General features: G+C 38.2%; 2 protein-coding genes across 2 annotated transcripts in view; one reads left to right on the plus strand and one right to left on the minus strand.

Annotated features, from left to right (window-relative positions):
• The window catches only part of LOC101157686 (metabotropic glutamate receptor 4), a 191,439-nt gene extending 186,522 nt beyond the window's left edge, over positions 1-4,917 (minus strand). Inside the window, exon 1 of the mRNA XM_004068826.4 lies at positions 4,159-4,917. The gene's annotated coding sequence lies outside the window, so the exon portion shown is untranslated. The remainder of the gene's footprint in view (positions 1-4,158) is intronic.
• Positions 4,918-12,273: 7,356 nt separating this feature from the next.
• nudt3 (nudix hydrolase 3) lies at positions 12,274-22,424 on the plus strand. Its single transcript, XM_023954969.1, has 5 exons — positions 12,274-12,689; positions 13,900-14,010; positions 17,731-17,775; positions 17,862-17,946; positions 18,809-22,424. Exons 1-5 carry the CDS (start codon positions 12,591-12,593, stop codon positions 19,003-19,005), a joined length of 537 nt encoding a protein of 178 aa, XP_023810737.1. The 5' UTR covers positions 12,274-12,590; the 3' UTR covers positions 19,006-22,424.
• Positions 22,425-22,646: the final 222 nt, after the last annotated feature.

The raw sequence follows: 22,646 nt of genomic DNA on the forward strand, positions 1-22,646 counted from the left end.
GTAACGCATTAAAGTGATAGATTACTTTTTGAAGGCTTTACTAAATACATTTTAGTATTACTTTATTCAGTACACACAAAAAGCTGTAATTGAATGTTTTCCAACACATTGCCAAAAAAGTAATTGTTTAAAGAATCAAGATCGTGAGGCGTTAACAGAGAACCAAAAAATGCCACAACAAAATTTATTTCTTGTTTGTCGTCAGTCACTTTGAGCTTTTTTTTTTCTAGGTTTTGACTTCTAGGTTTAGACTTGGTAAACAACTTAAATTTTAATTGTATTTTTGTATTCCAAACAATTGTATCTAGTGTTGCTCTTTTTTTCTATTTTTATGAGAGTAAGGTATTTTCACATTGCTTGTTCAACCGAAAAAAAATGTATTTTTCCTCCGCTTACACTTTTTCAAATAAAAGAAAAATCAAACAAAAGTAAAACATTTTATGTCAGTGTATTTAAACTTTTACCTTACAAAAGATCCTTAACATCTGAACTAAAAATGCATTAATATAGGTTTATATAAAGAAGTAAGTTGGTATCAGAGAGCGTGTGAATGAAGTGAAAAACAGTCTCAGTGCTCCAAGCGATGAACAATTTGTGGAACACTAATGACCGAAGCCCTCCACTGCAATAAATCTGAGAGTTATTTGAAGGACTGATTTCACCCTCACAGCCTCTTCAAGGTGTGCCCCCTTTCCCAGCAGATACGATAGAATCAACCTCCACTGACCCTGAGTGGGCTAAAGCGGGAACAGACAGTGGATGGGCTAAATGAGTGGACTCAAACACGAAGGGAATATTTTCAGGACTTGAAAAAAAGGACCTCGACGGCAAGATTCATGGGGTGGAGGCAAGATGCTTTCAAACCCTGGTGTAAGATAATGCGGATAATCCAGTGCAAAGATGTTAAGTGCACTCATTTCACACTCCATTTCACACAGTGCCGCCCCAGGATGAATTTGTGTGTATGATGACTCAGGAAACACACAACATCCGTCTTCTGCAACCTCCTGCTGCTGCTGCTCCTGTCAATTGTCCATCCATTCTTTTCATTCTGGAATTCCGCAAATGCAAAAGGAAATTTGCAAAAATCTATTTCATGAGTTGAAAAATTGTATCAGCCAAATGTTTTACAAACATCAATCTTTTACATTGTAATATTATAACTTGTTCTAGAAATATCTGATGAGATTAGAAAATTGCCAATTGTTCCACCACCGTTCCATCAGATAGATAAGTGGTTCAACTGCTATTTGGAAGCCTGATTTTCACTAGTTTAAATTAAAATACAAAAGCATCACAAATTTAATATTTTAATGGCCTTATGGTAAAAAAAAGCAGATTTACTTTCTAAAAAAATACTACTTTTTTGAAAAAAAATCCTAAATATATGCCGGCTACAACTTTAATTATACCAAGGTCTGGGTGAATTCTGGATTCTGATTGACTGCTGGGTGTGAGTTAAAAAGTGATAATTCACAGGGATAATGCACACCTAAAAAAGAAGTCCTGGTCAAATAGCTTAAAGGTTCTATATCACTGCACTGGCTTCTTTAAAACAAACTTTAGTTTCATCATTTGGACAAAAATAAGCGGAAAGAGGTGAACTTTCTCTCTAAACTGATGTTTTATTTTTACATATCGTGACGATCAGCATACGTGTTGTATATATATTGCTTTTCCTTTGCAGTCGAGGTCCGTCCCCGCTCAGCCGGCTAAGCGGCGTCTTGTTATGACAGCATAGGTATGCCTGAACCATCCGATGCAAAGCTAAGGTAGGTTCAGGCTTCCACGGTGTGCGTAGATTTCTGATAATGCACACTTCGTCGGCCATTAACCCTTACTCAAACCCTCCTGTTTCACACATTTTTATTATAAATATTCAAGGTTCTTGAAGTATTTGATCAGAAAATAACCAAGTCAAAAACAAAAAGTGATCATTAAAGTGACTGAATGACATGTCACATTCCACGTTCACATGTCAGTTTCTGAAAAGCTGACGAGTCAAACATAAAGAGGGGAAGATTTCTGAATGTTTTGAGTTGGGGTACTGAAGTCATCTGTTTATGTGTAACTGGGCATTTTGACATATGCAGAAGCTGGGAGAGCATTACTGCAAAAAACTAAGATATCTTCTATAATCAGTGTATTTGTAGATTAGGCTACCCGTTTTTTCCCAGACAAAAGCAGAGCTGCATCAGCCATGTCTGCCATGTTGCGTCTTTTGACTGGAATCTCCCCCATTGAGCAGATGGTGTCTGCCGGGAGGGGAATTTAGCTGGAACCTGGACTCAATGCACTAAACACACATTTCCCCATTTCCACCACAAGCCTTTGTAAAAGGGAACTATGAAGCTCCGCTGGGAATGTAACCACGAGCCTGTTTTGACAAACAGCGCACGCATTTTGTTTATTGCAGTCTATCTCTCAGATCCACGCAGCAGTATGTACAGCAAAAACAGCGGCTACTGGGGACTCTCTCACAGGCAGACTGGAGAATAGGATCAAACACCCCTCCCTCCTCTTGGAATGATTTCAATCATCACTTTGATCATTGTGCTTTCCATCAAATGAATGCAACTTGCTTGTTGTTTGACCTCTATGCCAACAGAATGAAATGTAAAAAGAAAATGTACTCTCTGGGCGAGTCGGTCTTGTGTGCTCCTGACTCCTCGTGTATTATTGAGCAGTGAATGAGGCCGCACTACGGTATCTCGAAGCTGCTTACACTCCACCCTATGCCATATTAAAGAGAACTTAGCTGAGAGCAAACCAATGGTCTTAGCTGAGTCTGCACTAAACTAACTCAGAGGACAAGATAAGCCAGGCAAAGTTTGGAAAAGTAAATCGAAGGCTGTTTGAATAAACCCCACACCTCTCCGCCAGGCACTATTCGTCCCAATCCCTCTCTGGGGAAGATTTTTTAAGCATGCTTTGGTGCTAGAGCCAGGTGGGCTATTAGTCACCGCAGTAGTGGAGAGCACAACAAGAATAACCCAACATAAGACATCAAATCTACCTCACGGGAGCTCAGAGGCTGGACCAGACTGAATTAAAAGCTCTCCTCTGCTGAGTCATACTTTTCAGATAATTACCTACTGATATGAAAAACATTTCTTATCCCCCCTGAATGTTCTGAGGGAATGCACACAGTGGCATTTTTGGCTGCAATCATAGCAGACTCCCACTGTGAACTAAAACCTGGAAGAGTACTATCGCACCACAGTCATCTCTGACCCTGAAAAAAGGCTCCTGGGAACACCTCAAAATTGAAGCATCCAGGATTTATTTGAATGCTTTACAAACCTTACTTTTTTGACCACACTCTTCCATTAAGAGTCTACAAACACACCTGCCAATCACGCCTGAGGAGCGTCCCTGTCAACGAAAACAAGGCCTTCATGTAGGGGCCATGCATAAGTAAGCCCCTTAGAGTATACTGTGTAGGTCGCAGTTTCAAGTCTGGCTTGCATCCCCAGGAGAATCCACCTCCACACAAGCATTGACGGAGGGTGCTCTCTCAATTCCCTTCTCCACCCCCAGCTCTCTCACAAACCACCACCCAGCTGGGGTGCTTCCCCTACGTGAGTCAACTTACGGGAGGGAGACACGAGAGGTAGGAAGGAGATAACTCTGAGGGAGCTGGGGTTGATGAAGCCGCTGTTTGTCGCCCTCCAGAGACTAACTGTGTCGCCTTGTTAAGAAGAAAAAGATGTGTTCAGGGGTTGGTTAATCTGCGCCTCTAAAGCTGCAGCTATGATTATATTAAAATCCCGAGGATACAGAAGTCTGATGTTGAGTCTCCCCTCTTTTTTTTAATTGTATTCAAGACTTAAGGCGCCTCTGCAGCGCAGCGTTGCGCGGAGATCCACACAAAAACGCTGCGCCTTAACGCGTAAAACAACAATCGATGCACTCAGTTCAGGGCGTTGCGCTCCCTTCACAGACAAAACGAGCATTTACTTTCAAAACTGGCAAAACTCAGTGAACCAACCATTCATTTAAGTAACAAACATCTCTTTAAAGTGTTTTATGCGCATAACTGGTTAGCGATTCCAATCTACAAACATCTTTCAAAGCTTAAGACGATTCTTAACCTTTTTCAGAAAAAATGGAATGCAGAACATAACCCATTTTTGCAGTCTGGGTGGCCATACTTACCCCTCTTTCTCGTCCGCAAGGAATTTACGCCAAATGACCCACATTTGGAGGGAAAAAATATGTTTTAGACGGATCAGACAGTAGATATCCCCAGCAGTCGCAGCTAATTTTTTTTTTTCAAAGGAACCCAAACAATGTTTATGAATCCAACATCGAGCTGCGTCGATCTCCCAGAATCACTGAAGCGCTGTCCACCAAAAAAGTGGCGCTGAAGTCTCAAGTCCCAACTTCTCGGCTATGTGCAGACGAGAAACCAACGTAGCCACTCACTGATGCTCAGGCGCAGAGAGAATCAGATTTGGACGGGATAATGGAGCGGAGACGCGCATCCCACACCCGAGGCGAGAGCACTTTCTCACAGATAGACAGGAGACCGTATGCGCCCCGTGCGCTGGATGTGATTGATGTTAAAAGCATCGCCAGCCCACCGTCTTTATAGGAGCTGAGAGATGCACCACCAGTGAACAGAAGAAAGCGATTTGTAGCGTGCTGTAAGTAGTGTCTGGCTGTGCGTGGAAGGATGAGGCAGACAGACAGGCAGAGCTTGGGTGATTTTAAGAATTTAAGCGTCGATTTGTTCGCCTACAGCATCGGACTTTCATCTCTGAAGTGAAAATCAAGCGAGGAAAAACACAAAATGTGACAGTTTACGCAGAATAAAGTGATATTTCCAATTTGGATCAATGTTATTTTTTTTTCTTCTCCAAAGCATGGATTTTCTGCGCCGTGCATCACGTGTGCGAGAAATCAACTCAGTTTGCAGTCTTAGCAGTGTAAATATATTATTATTATCATTTTCAAATGTGTCCCCTTTCAGTCGTGCCAAACGTTGCAGGTGCCGCCGTAGCCTATGCGGTATGTTGTGTCTCAAAGCGCTTGGGATGCTGTGCGTAAAACCATGACGAACATATCAAGTCCAATCAGTGAGAGCAATAACTCAATCTGGACACTAGGCTTGAGTTTTTTTTCTCATTGCAATGAGTAAAAGCCGCCACTCTGCAGCACAGTTATGAAACTATATCCAATGGCATGTCTTTGTGTCCAACATCTTTTAAAGATGAGGACATGAGGACGTATTTGAGATCCCCATGCAGTTGATGCAACTTTGCCTATTAACCTTCAAATATTTATGAGGTGTGCTGATGGACGACAAAAGACTTCCTTGTCAGGCAGCTTGTTTTCTCTCCTTCTTGCTCTGTTCTTTGAAAATGAGCAGCTACTCTTTCTGCCTTCCTGATCACAGGGCCCCTGCACTGTGAAGAAGCTTTCACAGGTCTGAGTGGGTCACACCTGTGGAGTACTGGACTGGCGACTCCACATCAAGGCAAAAAGGGAGTGTGTGCATGTAAAAAGGTTATCATCGGAAGCATAATTCTTTACAAGGGGGATTGTGCCATGTCTCTGTGGGTCCAAGGAAGCATCTGAGTCTCTGAATATTCATCACCATCCATGTTGAAGCAAATACCATGACCACATAAGTCAGGAAGACAAATCCCACTTTTTGACTTTTGTTCATTTTTCCATTTTTTAATTTATAACATTTTATGATTGAGATGTGAATCTATAAGTCATTACAAAACTTTTATTTATTTTACACCCTCATTTTGGTTCCTGCTGTTGGAACAGATCGGCCGCCGTGTCAAATGCATTTGCTCATATTCAGCTGAGTCCTCACCGTTCCCTGCTGCCAGAAAACCTCTGGAGATTACTTGTTTCAATTAGCCATGGGGTGGGGAGAATTTAAGCCATGTTAATTCCAATCACAAGTGCAAATCCTAGTCAAAAAGACCATTTCAGGCATAATCCCCCCTACATTCTGACATCTCTCGTTTCATGGGTGCATTTGGGGAAATTAATGAAAAAATGCTAATTTGGCGGTTACAACATTCCTCCTTTATTGATAGATTTGTGCAAAACTTTTCTGTTCTTTGTATGACTCTTAATGACTCTCAGTTTATGAGAACTTTGGCCTGATTTGTCTTTACCTACTCGCTCACTCTTCATGTCAGAAGCCTCCTTTTTTAATATTTCCCCTGAAGAGTTATTATTTCATTAGAATACTAAAAAAGAAAGACTTCAACAAAAGAATAATACTGGTGATGAAAAGAGAAAGACATAAATCCACCACAGTCTGCTGAATGACTAATAAATTACTAGCTTTTGTTTTAATACCACTGACACTGACAGTCTCAAACCTCCAGTGCGAAGAAATAAATAACTTTGTCAGTCTGTTTTTAAGGAACACTTTTTTACTGACACACCTTTGATTATATTCTTTTTGTGTGATGTGCTGACTAAGTTGTCAGAAGTTCTTTGGCTTCCAAAGATGTATTTATGCTGACTATGAAAACTTAATGTATGTTAGAGGCAAAGGAAATCATGAGTTTGATTTGCAAATGACCTGTAAACAAAAGAAGGCCTGTTGTTCAATTGAAAGAAACTGTGGAAAAATTAAAAAAAGGGAAAATATAGGCACCAAGAAGGTTTCAGTCTAAAAGGGTCAGCTGAAAAGATAAACAAGTAAACAAGCAGTGTTAATGTCACACAGAAGTTATTGCTGGTGTTGAGTGGATTACATTGGCATCTAATAAATTTGCTTTTGTATATTTTGTAATAACTGTTGTGAATTACCAAAAATGTAAGTTTTTCATGACTGGCACAATAGCGGTCTCTAGTGGCTCTAAACCTTCAAATAATGTCAATTTCAGTGAAAAATATGATTTAAAAAGTTTCATTTAGAGTAGCATTTAAGGAAATGTGATTGTTAGGATACAATTCCAAAGATTATATCTGTAAAGTAATGTTGGCTGATGTTAACTCTTTGTTTGGCCTAATCCTACACATCTGTCATGTTCTTATTTGCTATTAGGGACAATTTTATATGCCTATGACATGCCTGATTGTGAATAGTGCCTGTGCATAAATGAGTTCCATAGCTCTTGTGAGACCTCTGCATATTTCTCCGTCATCTGCTCTGGCTTTTACACAGAAAGCAAATGAGATGCAAAAAAGGTCTGTGGAAAGGTTTACATCAGCTGCTTACATCACAAGGATAAAGACATGAAAAATTGTCCTAGACGTTTAATTAAGAAATAGAGATTCATAGAAGGTGTCAATACAAATTTATAATAAAAACATTCTTAGCTAAAATTGCATACAGTCATTTGAATAAAAACAAAATGAACAGTTTCTCAACAGTATCTCTGCAAAAATGTAAGAATTTAGCACAAACATCAGGAATTAGGGCTCTTGATCAAAAATAGATGTCCAGAAAAATGAAAAGATTTTGATATTTTCTTCCTAATTGTTTCCTTTTAGCATTTCTGTTTGTCTTGTGGATCAGTATGATTTCAATTCATTTGCTTGAATAGTTAAGTTTTAAACATGTTTCAAATGTTGACAGGGAAGGTTCTGTTGAAGTCTTTATGCAATACTCTGCTTCCTTTACTAAGGCAGTTTGCACAATAATTGTATTCTGGATTAATTAAAGAAAAAGCTGCACACCTTTGAAGTTTAGCCAAAACAGTTGTAACATTGATATAAATATTTTTCATTCATACATTAATGTTTGTTCTTGACTGACCAGAATTCATCACACAATGCTTTCTACGGTCCTTTTAATATCATTTAAGAAAAACTTTGTTTCCTCTGAGAGTGAAATGGTTTGGGATTTCATCAAGCTGTTGATTCATTCGAGCAAAGGTTCCAACAAAGAAAGAACAAGCTAACCAAATAATAGTTTTAAAAAAATCTGGTTTTGTGAATCCAATCTAAATCTATTTTGGCCGTGGGTAAGGCAACACAATCTTCTGCTTATTTAGTCATTAATGTGCATATTTACCTGCAGGGAAAAGGTGCTGGTAAGGTTAATGTTTCCAATATATTTGCAGTCTTCTATTAAACAAATGTCAGCTGTCGTGTTGTCCTTAGTTGTGTAGCATCCTCAGGGACTGTCCTATTATGAGATACAGCACTAAAGCTGAATTTCTCAGCTCATTTACTTTTGACACACTCTGGTGGTGACAGATCTGCTTATCTGCAGTGTGACTCCTTGCACAATGTTGGGTTTAGTTCACAACACTCCTTATTTAAATATAGAATAAAGCTCACCAACTTCATCAGATTCACACATCCTCTTTGGGGTTAGGCTGCCTAAACATAAGCCTTCTGTGAACATGGGGGGGGGGGGGGTCTGGGAGTCATAGGCATCATAAAATGTTTTTGTCTTAAGGCAGTTTAATCTTGATAAATTATGCTGCCACCTTAGAATGATATTTCTTACTCAGATCTTAAATGATGTGTAAATCGTTTTGGAAAAGGGAGATGTGAGTGTGTCTTGTTTGCTGAACCAGTCCTGGCACTAAAGGAAGGCTGATAGCAAATGGTCAGCTTCATTTAGTAAAAACTTCATGAATTTTATAGACAAAAACCTTAACAAACAAGATGACAAAAACCCATGATTGAGCAAAGCAAAGATGTGAGACTTTGAACACCAGGAAGCAAAGGCACGTTAACACAAACTGTCTAGGAAATAAGCAGTGGGAGAATAGGAGACTAGATCTACGAGGACTGATTAGCAAACTGGAAACAGGTGAGCTGAGGATAGAAAATATTAGGAGATCCTGCATGTGGGAATGGAGGTTAAGTGAGAGGGGCATGCATAAAAAAGCAGGGAAAGAAAATGACTCAATTTTACTAAACACAATTTCACAAGTGTGGCAGATATTGTAACTCCCATAGTGCTCTGACTTAATAACTAGAGCTCAATCAACAGCAGAACTGACATCCATTTTCCAAGTTCCTGTACATGGAGCAGGCAGGCATATGAAACTATGGGATTCTATGGGGGGTTGGGGGAGTTACCCCAAACAAGCACAGTTAAACTGGCAGCAGGTGACAGAGATGGGATCTCCAAGGAGAATGAGCCAATTACTGAGTTTAGCTTTGAATGCAAGACAGGCAGAGGGCAGGAAGCAGAGCTCCCAGGTAACAATGATGGGGAAGACAGACACTCCTGTGGCTGAGGGTCAGGAGCTCAGATCTGGATTTGACATAAAGTCAGTGCAAAAGGCGAATGCGGTCAACCTTTGCGGATGCTGGTGTGGGCCTGCTGAATCACTTCAGCTCAGACAGCCTGACATCTGCCTCAGTCCTGCAGCAATGCTGGCGTGGACTGTGACGCGCTACCCCTGAAACAGTAGACATGACAGCTGTCTGAAGGACAAACCCGGGACAGACTTGTTGGTTGTCCAAGAAAAAGGGTTGGGTATTAGCAGAGTTCAATCAGGGTTAAAGTAATACTAATATTAACCCCTCTTTATACACTTTGTTAAAGTGCATACTGGAAAAAAAACACAAACATTCTTTAAAAAGGTTCTAGGGAAGCCTTTCAGACACTTCCTAGCTGAGACGGTTGATAACGTTCCAACAAAGAAGAGTCCTAGGGGCTGATGTTGGACTAAATGAAGACACGACATCTCTCCAACAACCAGGACAGCAACTCTCAACGAGATGCCTGTGGGAAAAAGGTCAAAGGGGCTGCTTGGATGGTACACTTACAACTTGGAACCTGAGAAGTGCCAGAAAAATGAGTTTAACTTTGAATGAAAGAAATTGGTTTGAATAAAGTAATTTTAGAAAAGACTGACCAAATTTTTTTTTTTAAATACAGCAGCATTGTCTTGTTGCATGGTGTTTGTAGTTTTGAATTGGAAAGAGTTTTTAGTAAAACCTTCTGTGTTCTGGGTTCAATTATTTATATGGCTCTTCTTTTTCTCTGATGTTAAATTGTCAAAAAGCAATGTTCTACCACTTTTGAAGCTGACTGGATTCACCTTTAGGCAACTCCCATTTTGATGTTTGGAAAAAGTCTCTGGATTGTAAGTGGAATGATGTCGACATTTTGTCTAAAAGGTTACATTTTTCGGCTTACCAAAACAGAAAGATCAGTGAAACACAACCAAGAAAATAAGCACATAGTCTAAAATTAAAGAAGAACTATGAATGTCAGGAGGAGGGCAAAGTGATCAAATTTAATGAAACTTTACTAATCTTTTAATTTACTAATCTTTTCAAAATCATCAGCTAAGTCTCATTTCCTCTTAACCTATAAAACATTGGCTAATAAACCACTGCAAGAGGTGAGCGCCCTCTTTTGGGCAGGGCAGGGAAAGTAATCTAAATGCCTTTGAGCAAATGGCTCACAAAAGGCTTGCAGAAGAAAAGGGTTGCCATAGCAACAGCAGATAGTAAAACGTGCAGCCTCTTGACTGACCCTGCACAGAGATGTTTAATTGTATAAGGTCCAGTCTCACTTGTCTGAAAGAAAGGAGGCTGCAAAGACTGAAAAAAGAAAAGGGGTTTCATTTTCTTGCCTGAAAACATTTCTCAACCTCTCTTGGCAAGTTTCGAGATGTTTTTTTTTTTTTCCTGAAACACATGGGATTTTGAAACACCCTGTTTTACAAGGTTAGACTTTAGTTGTATTGGATTAAGTCTGCATCTGAGCAAAATAAATAAAAAATAAAAAATAAACCCTTGGTATAAATTCCAGCCTTTAAAATATTTTTTACTGACTGTTAAAAACATATTGACTGTGTGAATACTTCGATCTAGTTTTATCATCAAAATGAGCTAATGACCGTACCTTTCCCTCACAATATTTTATGTAGAAGTACATTTAATCAATAATTCTGCCACATTTGACCAACTTTTGAATTTTGAGTTTTAATTGAATTCACATGTTCTACAATGAGTCAAGGCTGTACAACCAATTATGGTGTGTAAATAGTAAGAATTTGTGTTTTTGTTGTGTAAAGCAGAAGCACAAGGACATTGCTGAATGTGCCTACTCAAGGGGAATGTATGTTTTTCATTCATTCATTCATCTTCTTCCGTTTATTCCCATTCGGGGTCACGGGGCTACCGGAGCCTATCCCTTCCACTTGTGAGCAAAGGCAGGGGACAACCTGGACAGGTCGCCAGTCTGTTGCAGGGTAGGAATGTATTTTTTCCTGCACTCAATCATTTGGCCGCTTATGTTTCTTTAATTACATTTGTATGTTATTGCTGCGTCCTTATTTGTTTTAGCCTGGGGCATCTAGTGCAATTCTGCTTTAGTTTTATGCACATGGTGTTTTAAGTCATTACATGTTTGATCAGTATAAATTCAGAGGTTAGTAAACATAGTTTACTGTGCAATAAACATGGCAACTTTTAATTTTAGTATTTTAAGAGGAGTTTAGAACTAGTAATTATTGCACAGTCAATGAAAAACTACAAGTTGTTAAATACAATTTAACATTTAATTTTTTTTATTTTTTTTAAAGATGACAAAAACAGTTTGGAACTTAAATTAAAGTAGAATATTAGGTTTCGTTTTTATGTTTGCTTTTTGTAATTTTGGCAGCTATTCATAATTTATATATTTACATCCAACAAATCTATTTAGAATTTATTAGGAAAGGATTTGAAAAATAATAACGATCAACAGTATCATTAATTGTTTTTGTTTAATTTCAAAAGTATTGAGTCAGAGGGTTTCTTTGAATAATGTTTTAGCAAACCACAAAAAATGTTGAGTACACAACAAAACTGTCAGATAATAAAGTATCTGTCATTAATATTGTACTCTGGACCAAAACAGTCAAAAGACCAAAGTGTATGAGACTATGATGAAAAGTCCAGCGTAGTTTTTTTTTTTTTTTTTTCAATTTGAAGAGCAAAGGACTGACAACTCCCATGTTGTTAAAGAAAAGAACATTTTCAGTGAAGAGGTAGAAGACAGTCAACTCAATATATTCATATATAAATTAATATACACATAGCATTAAACACAAAATAACATTCCAATATCAACATGACGCTATTACTGAATGCAAAGTAATTATATTATTATTATTATTATTATTATTATTATTAAAATTACTCTGGCGCTGTCCATTACCTACAGTGCTGAAACCGCTCCTTTATGTTAAATCGTATGTCATGTTTTGTGCAGCATTTTCCTCTGAAAAGATGAAAAGCCACTTACTTCTATAAAAGTGAAGGGAAACAATTTATACCGGACTCAATCAAATTGACTTTCCCAAGGAGTTGAGCCAGAACCGCCAGTTTACCGGCTCACTCCAGTCAGAGCGTGGTGGTGTTTCGTTTCGCCCTCTTTCGTCGCCGCTCCCATTCTTCAACTTCGGATAGGGAATATTCTTCCGCTCATTGTGAGGTTGTCCCTTAAAAATACGTCATTGGCGTAACGACTCCTTGTAATGGCGACCGTGCCGTAGATGTGCCTAGGTTTGTGAAGATGAAGCGAAGAAGAAGTTATTTCTTTTAAGTAAAACGCCGAGTTTCCCCCGAGGACTACTTTGCGTCTGCAACCATCATCCTTGAAAGAGGTAAACTTAGCTGTACTTTTGAACTTTGGTGACCGCAAAATGATGAAGCTTAAGTCCAACCAAACCCGGACGTACGACGGGGATGGCTACAAAAAGCGGGCCGCCTGTCTGTGCTTCAGGAGCGAGGCTGAGGAGGAGGTGAGTTCGGTGATGTTGCTACTTGAAGGCCCAAGCTAGCATTAGCCGACATGGGGGTTTTCGGGATTTATGCGTCGGTAAATCTGCATATTTATGAAAACAGCCGCGTTTGGAAGGCTGCTGGGAACGAAAACTGACTTGACTACCTGGTCCCCGTCATGTCTTCTATGGTTGTGCTTTAAATTCAAGTTTGTTTGCTTGTACCACCATGTTATGTAAGGCTCTTTAGCTTGTATACAGACTGAAAGACTTTGGTTTTCAGCTTAGTGGTTTACAGCACAACCCTGTTAGCAAGCTAGTGCTATCGTTAGCTGCGTGCTAGTGCTACATTTTCTAGCGGGACCGTTAGCTTGCTAACAAACCATATGCAGTGGTGCAGTTTGACATCCCGCTGTCGGGTAGTGACCCCAGCTCAGTTTCAGCTCCGTTTGATGATCTATTTACAGTTAACAAGGCATGGCGTATTACAATTAAATTGTAAACGTAAAAAAAGAAAAAGAAAAATCACCATTCAGAAAATTGGCATGATCGCAAGTAGGCGCCCCTGCTGTCGCGATTGTAAGGCTTACTTTATGAACGTGTTAGTGTTTGTAAGTTATAGTTACGACGATCTAACTACACTTTCGGCTATAACTGGAATAATTGAGTTTCTTTTATTTTGATTTATACCGCTTTAATAGTTTTGTCCAGACGTTATTTTGAAGTAAGCGTTTCTGCCATGTTTAATCTTTTGTCAAATTCAGTTTTCTTAATTCCATTACAGTAACCTTTGCCAAAGCAAAGATTAGATTGTAAAGAGGAAATACTGTTAGATACGTCAGTCTGTCATCGGAGCATGAATATATATATATATATATATATATATATATATATATATATATATATATATATATATATATATATATATATATATATATATATATATATATATATTTTTTTTTTACCTATGCTTATCTGGTTTGCACTTTGCCACAGCTGCTGACTTCTGGAAAATAAATAAAGAAAACTAATCTGAATTTTATCTTCAGCTTACAAGGAAAAACTCCTAGAGCCCCCCTTAGCTCTGAACTAAATGAACCCAATAAAATGAGCCCAGAGGGGTATCAGCAGTGCTTTGCCATTTCTTTGTTGTGCGATAACTGACACAATTAGTGAGTGGATTGATTTTTCAAATAATTTGTTCCTAACAGTCCTGTGGGATGCCTTTCAGGTGCTGCTAGTGAGTAGTAGTCGACATCCTGACAAGTGGATAGTTCCTGGAGGAGGAATGGAGCCCGAGGAGGAGCCCAACGTTGCTGCAGCTCGAGAAGTTTGTGAAGAGGTTGGTTCTGTAAAAGTTTGTCAACATATAATGCTAAGATCTAAATATGAAGAGATTTTGGTTTGTGGCTTTCTAAATGATACATGTTAACAGAAGCTGCCATCCACCAGGCTGTGCTTCTCTTTTAAGACTCAAATATTTTTTTTAGCAACATGGAAAAGTAGCTTGAGAATAGGCTTAGATAAGGATGGTGTTACATTTCCATTAAATCATAGCTGTATATAACACTCAGGCTGCCTCACTCTTACAAAACACTTTGTCAGTGCATTCGTATTTATTTCAGTGATATAGACAGACGCAGCCTTGCAGCTGTGAAAGTTATGTCATGTTTCAAAATATTGTCAATTGAAAGGAAACCATGTACTGAGACATACGGTTGGTTTAAGAGTTTAGATGGTTGTACCAACATCCTGGCTCTTTTAGCTGAAAATGTATGAATTGATAAAGTTGGGAAGGACTTGCCTGACAGTGGGAACTTAAAGTTAGACACTTATAGTTAGACATCACAGTATGTGGTCACATGAACCATCAACTTATTAGGGTTATCTGAAGCAAGTTGTTTAGCTCTGTGGTCACCAGACAATGACATAATGTAACCCATTCCTTTCCAAGAATGAGCTAATTTGTTGGAGAAACACTTACTTGCCCTCTGAGGTTGTTATAGAGATCACGATTGGTTGGTCAGGTGCCAGTCCTATGGTCACATCCCCCTTTAGCTGCTTTATAATCTTAAACATGAAATATAAACATTAAAACAACTTATACAGAAATTATATTATCAATATTAATTTTACCTAAAGAGGTGGGTACAAATTGGTCAGGGTTGAAGTATCTTAATTTCTGTGGTTGAGCTGTTTTCCATTAAAATGATTAGGAATTGAATTTATTTTGTATCAAGTCACCTAGAAGTGTCTCCACTTAATTTTCATTTCAAAGCAACCTCAAGGAAAAAGTGAAGTGTGCCTCCTTGATGGTGACCGAGTACGCAATCTTTGCCTGAAGGAATTACAGAAAAAACAAGGGGTTAAAAAAAAACTGTCAAAAAAACATTTAAATACAAGGAAAATGTATCTTTTGTTACTCATGACATAGCTTGAGAAACTAAACGTGTAACTATTCATATTGTCAAGACTAACATCATGTATTTCATTTTAATAACAACACAAGTCTTTTTATGGTTAGTAACCATGGCGCTGGATTCATTTGGGGGTAGAAGAAAAATGTGCAGAGTTTGAGCTGTGAGTTATGCCAGTATAGGAGCCGAGTACTAAAACCACATCGGACTTTATTGTTCAGAGAAGTCATGCAGATTGAACATTGGCCGTCCATCAGCTGGATAACGCTGCTCAAACACACAAGAATGTAAAAGAACTATGGACTTCCATATCTGATTCTAGTTATTGTCGCATCAGATAAATTCTTGTTGCAGGATTATCTGTGGTAAAAGTCCCTTTGCAGCTGTGTCTTCTTGATCACAACCCAGGTTTTTTGCTGTTGTGTAATTGCAGCAATTTGTATAAAACTACGGGTACTTGGACAGTTCTGAAATCCTATGAAAATCAAAGTAAACTGAATACTATCTAGATCCCTTCTGGAATCAGGTGGTTCTCCAGTGTATACTATAACATCCCTTGTTACTTGGAGCGAGTAGATGGAAATATACTAAATAAACTGAATCCTACCCTGAATGTCAATATGAAAACTCCTTGTTGTATAACATCTTTTGAGCATGTGATTGCTCAACTTGACTTCTGCTATATATTACTTTTTTGGTTTTTGATGACCAATGTCTGTGTTTTGTTGCTATCTCAATGTTGCGTCACAATATTGGGTCGTAGTACAAAAAATAGATGCATGCATCTACTTTAACCAATGCTCTATACATCATAGACTCTGGCCTTCTAAGCCTCCTGATGGTAGCACACCAGCATGTATTCTAATCCTGGTGAGCCTGGTCAGATTACCATATGAGCAGTGAGCGATTTCTGGTTCTTATTGGATTGGGGTCTTGCCAGGGAGGGGGGGACAGCACTCAGGAGGAGGCCAGAGATTGCACAAGATTCTTTTGTCAGTTTATCGGATCCTTGCATGAGCTTATCCTAGTGTTAGTGATACACCCTAACCCTGATGTGTGAAGGCACGACACAGCGTTGCATAACATTTCATGTTACTTTAGCTCTGTCGTCATCCTCTTGGATTATTTTTACTAGTCTACAGTTGCACAATTTGAGTGAGCTGGTGGAAAAACAAACACTCAATAAAAACACAAGTTGATTTGTGATTCAAGTCTATTGGATTTTTAGTTTTTATTTATTATTCAGTTTGCCGCCTAAAGAGTGCAACACTGAGTCCAAGGCGTAGTAGAGGGAGTCAACATTTATTTATAGAGTGAAATTGAAGCCTGGAGGAGCAGCTTCAAAGATGCCAGCAAGTGGCTTTGCTCTTTTTTTAAAAACATGTGAACTATTCATCTGGGAGCTGACATCTGGGATACTTTTTGGTATCAGAATTTTTTTTAAAGGCACTTAATAATAAGAAGCTTTGTTATTTATTGTTGGTAACCTTGTGGCATTTGCATAGCCCTGAAGAGTAATTATAACTGACAGTGAAGGGGCAATTCTGTTTCTTTTCCTGACCTTTCAACATGAGCCTGTGTGGCACTTATGGGAGTCTGTTACCTGTTGTCTGTGTGACAGCAACAGCTGGACTTTACCTAATTAAGTAGTTATTATTTTTTAAAACAACCACAAAATTTGTCTAAAACTAATTGAAATGCGGTCAATTTTTAGTTTTCTGGATATATTTGTATTCATGTGAAGTTTTGTCTGAAGGGCACATTGCAGCCTTGAATCCAGGTGCAGATTTTATTTTATTTTTTTAAAACAATCTTTATTCATTATTGGGTGTTAATTCACAACACTCTAAAATATATTTAAAGTTACTGAGCATACATGTTTTTAACTTTGATAGTTGGTTTTAGTTATGACAGTATCTTTTGACTTTTCTTTTATGTTACCCAGGGGTTGTTAGATTATTGTTTATGTTTCAAAAAGTGTCCTAACTGATTTGTACTGACCTTATTTTGCGGTCTTATGGTGTGCACAGCTGTGACACAAAAATTAAAGCATTTTTAAACAATTTTTTTCTATGTGGAAAAAAAACGTCCTCCTTTCCACTCTAACCTTACTGTCTCTAACCTATGTTTATCTTTTCTGAAGTTTTTTTTTTTGTTGACCTTCTTGAATGATTTCTGAGTTCAGCATCTGACTCTAAGCCATCGGAAAATCAAATTACAACTCGGTCTTGAAGTTAAGCCGATCTTCTGTCCTTAAACCAACCCTTAGTCTTTTTTTTTTCTACTCATTAGGTTTGGCAAATTAAAATCAACCTAGAATTCAAAGAACACAATGACTTTTCAATAAATGAAATGCACTGCAACAGATGACATGGATGGCATTCAATGCCTATAGTTAGACTTTTATATTTATTAATATTTTTGTAGATTTTGCACGTCCCTCCATCCATTTTCCGAATCCCTTTTGGGGTCACGGGGATACTGGAGCCTATCCTAGCTGCAGTTGGGCGAAAGTGGGATACACCCTGGTTAAGGTCACATGTGGCAGGGCCACAATTTGCACAGCTGAGAGAAAATCATAAAAGTTGTTAAAAAAATTGTCTGTTGTGACTATGGCTTTCTTTGTTCTTGTTTTTGTTTTACAGGCCGGTGTGAAGGGGACTTTAGGTCGCTTAGTTGGAATATTTGAAGTAAGCCGCTGTCTGCTTATTGCGTTGTTTTTGTAGAGGTCTTCAAAATTTTAACTCACTCTCTGGTCATTTCTTCCTTTTAACAGAACCGGGAAAGAAAGCACAGAACCTACGTTTATGTTCTTATTGTAACGGAAGTGCTGGAAGACTGGGAGGACTCGGTTAACATCGGTAAGAACTTTAGTTATTTTCTGCCAAAATTTCAGTTATGCAAACATAGTTTCTTTCAGTCACATGCTAAATTTCATTATTTTAGTTTCTCCCATATCTAGGTGAAAGTGTTGTGAAGAGATTTTAATTTTTGGGGGGGGGGTGCAACGATTCCTTTTAACAATTTATTCATTTCATAATTTGTGGTTCACGATACGATTCATAGTGGATATGGGTTCATTTTGAACGATTCGATTTACTGACTTAAGATCGATCCAGGACATCTTTAGCCAAAAATTCAACCACTGTGTCTTAGAGATAAATACTTAACAGTGCAGCTGAAGTTTTCTAGAGCCCTTGAATGTCTCGCAAGATAATCAAGTGTAAATTAAATATGTGTACAAAACAAAAAAGTAAACAGGAATTAATGAAAAATCTGTTCACATTTTAGTTTCCTAAAGTTCAGCCCATTGTTGTTTTTCCACATCAAAATAAAACAGATGGAACAGTATTGGAACATTCTACCACTGTGTGTCACAGGTCAAAGTGGAGTGTGTGTTCTCTGCTGTGATGCGCTTGGTTTTTTTACGTCATAGTATAATAAACCTACCAGGCTTAAACCCAGATGGTATTTTTCAATATTAATTATAATACATTACATTTGGAAACAATGTTATAATAGTATAGGTTAATTTGATTAAGTCAATTGTTGCACCCCTAGTTTTTTCTCCTCCACATCTGCTTAGTATTAATCATAGTTGGCCCCACTTCCACTGAACACAGGGCTTTCTTGTTGTAGTCCCCCCCCACCCCCACCCCCACCCCCCCCTCCTCCTCTTGGTTGTGTTGACCTAACTCCTCAATGTCTCTCTTCTGTCAACAGGCAGAAAAAGGGAATGGTTTAAAATAAACGATGCCATACAAGTGTTGCAGTGTCACAAGCCTGTGCAGGCCACCTACTTTAAGGCGCTCCAGGAGAGTTGCCTGACCAGTAATGGAACACCATTGGTGACCACGATAGGTGGGGACCTTTCACCTACCTACAGCATCAATCAGAGCTCAGTCTCGGGTATCAGATAACTAAAGAGCATCATGCTCAAACCCAAGGAGCTTTTGCCACCACCTGCGCTCTTATGTGTGTCACGTCTCTTTCTTCTCTTTTTTTCTATCTCGCTCCTATTTCTTCTGTCTCAATAACATGGTTTGCCTTGCCAACTTATTTGTGCCAGGACTTTGGCACAGACTTGATGACAAGTGTTGGGTAAATAGTCGAAAACACTTTGTAAATCTAAATGTAATTTTGGAACCCTCTTCATTTTTGTTCCTTTAAATTTTTACTGACAACTGCATGAAGTGTGCCCTCAAACCCCTTCTCCTTATGTGCCCTTAGTGTGGTGTTTATTGAATGCAAGAACTACTTTTTACTGTTGTAATGTAAAGTGTAAACTTAGTGCTCAAGCAAAGGCTTTTGTGGTCTTTTTAATGTCTCCTTCATTCATTTTTTTAAAGGTTTTTCTGTGAATGAATGTGCCCATGCCCTCCCTTTGAAAAGGATAGGAATTGCTGTGTGCATCCGAACTGAACTGTGGAAAGTGTCTTGCATGAGCACGGTGATGTTGTGTCTCACGCACTCGAGTGACCCGATAATGACCGAACAACAGACTTGTGGTGAAATCGTCAGGCTTGTTTTTTTCTTTTTCTTCATTCTTCTTTGTGGTGTAGTTGATGTCTTTTTAACCCGAATGATGGAACCCTTCAGCATTTTTTTCCAACTCCAGTAGCCTTTTAAGTGTCTACTGTTTCTCTTCATTGAGAGGCCAGCCAAGCACTACAGGTTTCACTTCTAAGAGTATTGAATACATTGTACAGAGTACAGGAATGTCAAAAAAGAACCACCTTTATCCTCTGTTTTTTACCTCCTTTTGATCCATTTTGTTTCTCTTTTTTTATGCTTTCTTGTGACTACAAAGTCTTCCTCCACATACTGAGGTGGTAAAAGTAGATTTAAGCATCTCTGACGTTGATAATGGCGTACATATCACTTTAAGTTATTTAAACCCCATGTCCACATTTTCCTCTTCACATTCAGTTTTGGTTGAAAGCAATTGTTTACATTGTGTTCTCAACATAGCACATTTTGTTTTAAGAGGGCGCGTTTTAATATACATTTTTTCTTTTTATTAATACATTTTCATCTTTCTGATTTAACCCAGCATCCCCTCAAAAACTGTCATGACACCTGCTTGACTATGAAAGTAATGGCTCCTTAATGCCGTTTTTGGCAAGATGCAGAGCAAGCCTTGTACAGTTTGAGAGCTTGTTTTTAACCTGTAAAATGCTTTTGAATACTTTTCCTTTTTTTTTTTGTAATTTGTATTCTGACGTCTGGCAAAAGTCTCTTCAGCTGAGCTGCAGCCATTGGCCTCGGCGTGTTGTGGGTCAGTCGGCTCAATACTGTGAAACATGAGGCGCTGTAGATAGCATGTAAGAGGTTTTTATTGTAGATTGTTTATTTCTGTACAGATCAAAAGTGAGAGTACACATGAAAAAACACCTGTTCTGCATCTGTGAGTGCTACATGATCCTTACATCCTAGGCTGGAATTGGACTGAACTTTTTGGATGGTTTATGAAACTGCTGAAAATGTGGGTGTGAGGTAGATCATAATACACCTAAAGCTGGAGAAAAAAAGAATGTGGATATGGGTGAGATCAAATGGGCTATTTATAAAAAAAATCATAAAAAATTCATCTGTAAAGTTGGGTATTGCTCTTGTTTTTGGTTCAATTGTAAATTAAAGCACAAATCCCTTTTTACTTTATTTTACTACAAAATTGAGATGTCCGCCACCTAGAAGGCCCTCTTGCTTCATTTCCTGTTAAGGTTTTTGACCCATAAGCTCTTTACAAAATGTTCAGTGGTTTTCTATTCATTTCAAAATGTTTGATCAAATGTTATCTGATTTTGATACAGATGGAGAGCAGGAATATTATGCCCACCCTGAATTTCAACACATAAATTGCATAATCTGAATCAGATTTAGTCACTAGTAAAACTTTTGATAATTAAGGGAAAAAAAGTCCCCAAAAATGATACTATACAAAAAATAGTGTTCAATAAAACCCCTTGTTAAAGGTTTAGAAAAACTGGAAACATGAATAAAAAATACATTTGTTTGGCTAAACCTTTGGTGTTTAATATAAACAATAAACTTTGCTGAATAAAATTGTTTTGAAATATTTTTTTTTCCTGGTAAAATACATTTTCTAATCTTGAAAAGTCAAAGCACACTTGCATTGTATCTATTATAACAAAATGTTTAATAAATCAGTTTTATAAAAAAAAATAATAATTTACCCTGGAGACATACTTTTAAAATTTTTCCTTTCAGTTATCTGGTTGCTTGATTTGATGGAGTTCCACTCAAACTGCAGCTAAATGTCTACATGCTCCCTGCTGAGTATCTTTATAGCAGAGTGTCAATTCATGTGGGTCACATGAATAAATATGCACAGAAAACCCTAAACAGGAAAAGTTCACTTTTAGTTACTAATATTTCACCTCCAAATCAAAGTTTATTTTGAAAATAAACAGGCTATTTTTTTCTTCTTCTCTAGAGGCGACACGTATAACCACCACCGGCTTTGACCATTTTCTAAGTACACTTTGATATGGAATTTTTTCGATTTCGTATTTTCTCAGTACAGTTGGGATCAAAAGTTTCTTCCTGCCTGAGAGTTACCGCTAAAAGGCGTGGTGGCCAAAGTTTAGTTTTATGATGTCCCACCGCCAGATAATGTGCTGATTAGGATTCTTTGACTAATACATTGTTCACAAAATGAAACGTAACCCAGAGTAACTGATCTAAGCCCACTTTGGCTCCACTAATGTGCGTGACCAGTACTGTCAAAATGAATGTGAGGTTTCAGTATCTTAACAGCCAGCTATGGAATGATTAATGACCACTTGCAGTTACGCTTGTTTTTCTGCTTAATTCTTAGATCAGTTGTTATTGACAAGCTAATGACTTAAATAGCCAACACTGCATCCTTGTCTTTAGAGCGCATACCGGAGCATTTGTCAGTAAAGGACTACTATCAACTTTATGTGGAGTTACCATGTTTCAAACCTATCCCCTTTGTCATCCAAATGTCTCCATTAAAGGCTTCATTTCATTTGATTAAAAAAAATCTCTTTCTAACCAAAGGATGAAGGATTAGTTTGTCATCGACTCCACCTTCTGGCCAAAGTATTACCATCACTCGGAAAATGAAGTTTGTAATTCTTTCATCAGCTGTATGGCTGCAAATCAATATGAAGACCAGATAATCCAGCTGCAAAGTTGACCTCAGCCTTGAAGTAATAGAACTTGTATTCTCCGTGGATTTTGTAACTAGAATATTATTTTCCTTTCTTGGGACTGTAATAAAACCAGTGCAAGAAGACTGAAGATTGTAATATAAATGTGCCAATAAATAAACACCAGTATTTCACTTTTAGTCCTGCATTTTTATTTGTGCTCATTGCTACCAAGGGGCAGGGGGGGTCAATCCTTGAGTTAATCTGACTGCACCATGTGTCCAGATGGAGCCTTTTTTCTTATTACTGGTACTTGTCATCCTTACAGATCTTTTAGTGCTCTTCTTGGATTCCTTTATTGTGCCTAATGGCAAAAAGTCGTCTATCAAATTAAGTTCTAACAATTGGTATTTTCACCTGAA

Source organism: Oryzias latipes, chromosome 5, assembly GCF_002234675.1.
Source record: "Oryzias latipes chromosome 5, ASM223467v1".
Classification (NCBI taxonomy): domain Eukaryota; kingdom Metazoa; phylum Chordata; class Actinopteri; order Beloniformes; family Adrianichthyidae; genus Oryzias; species Oryzias latipes.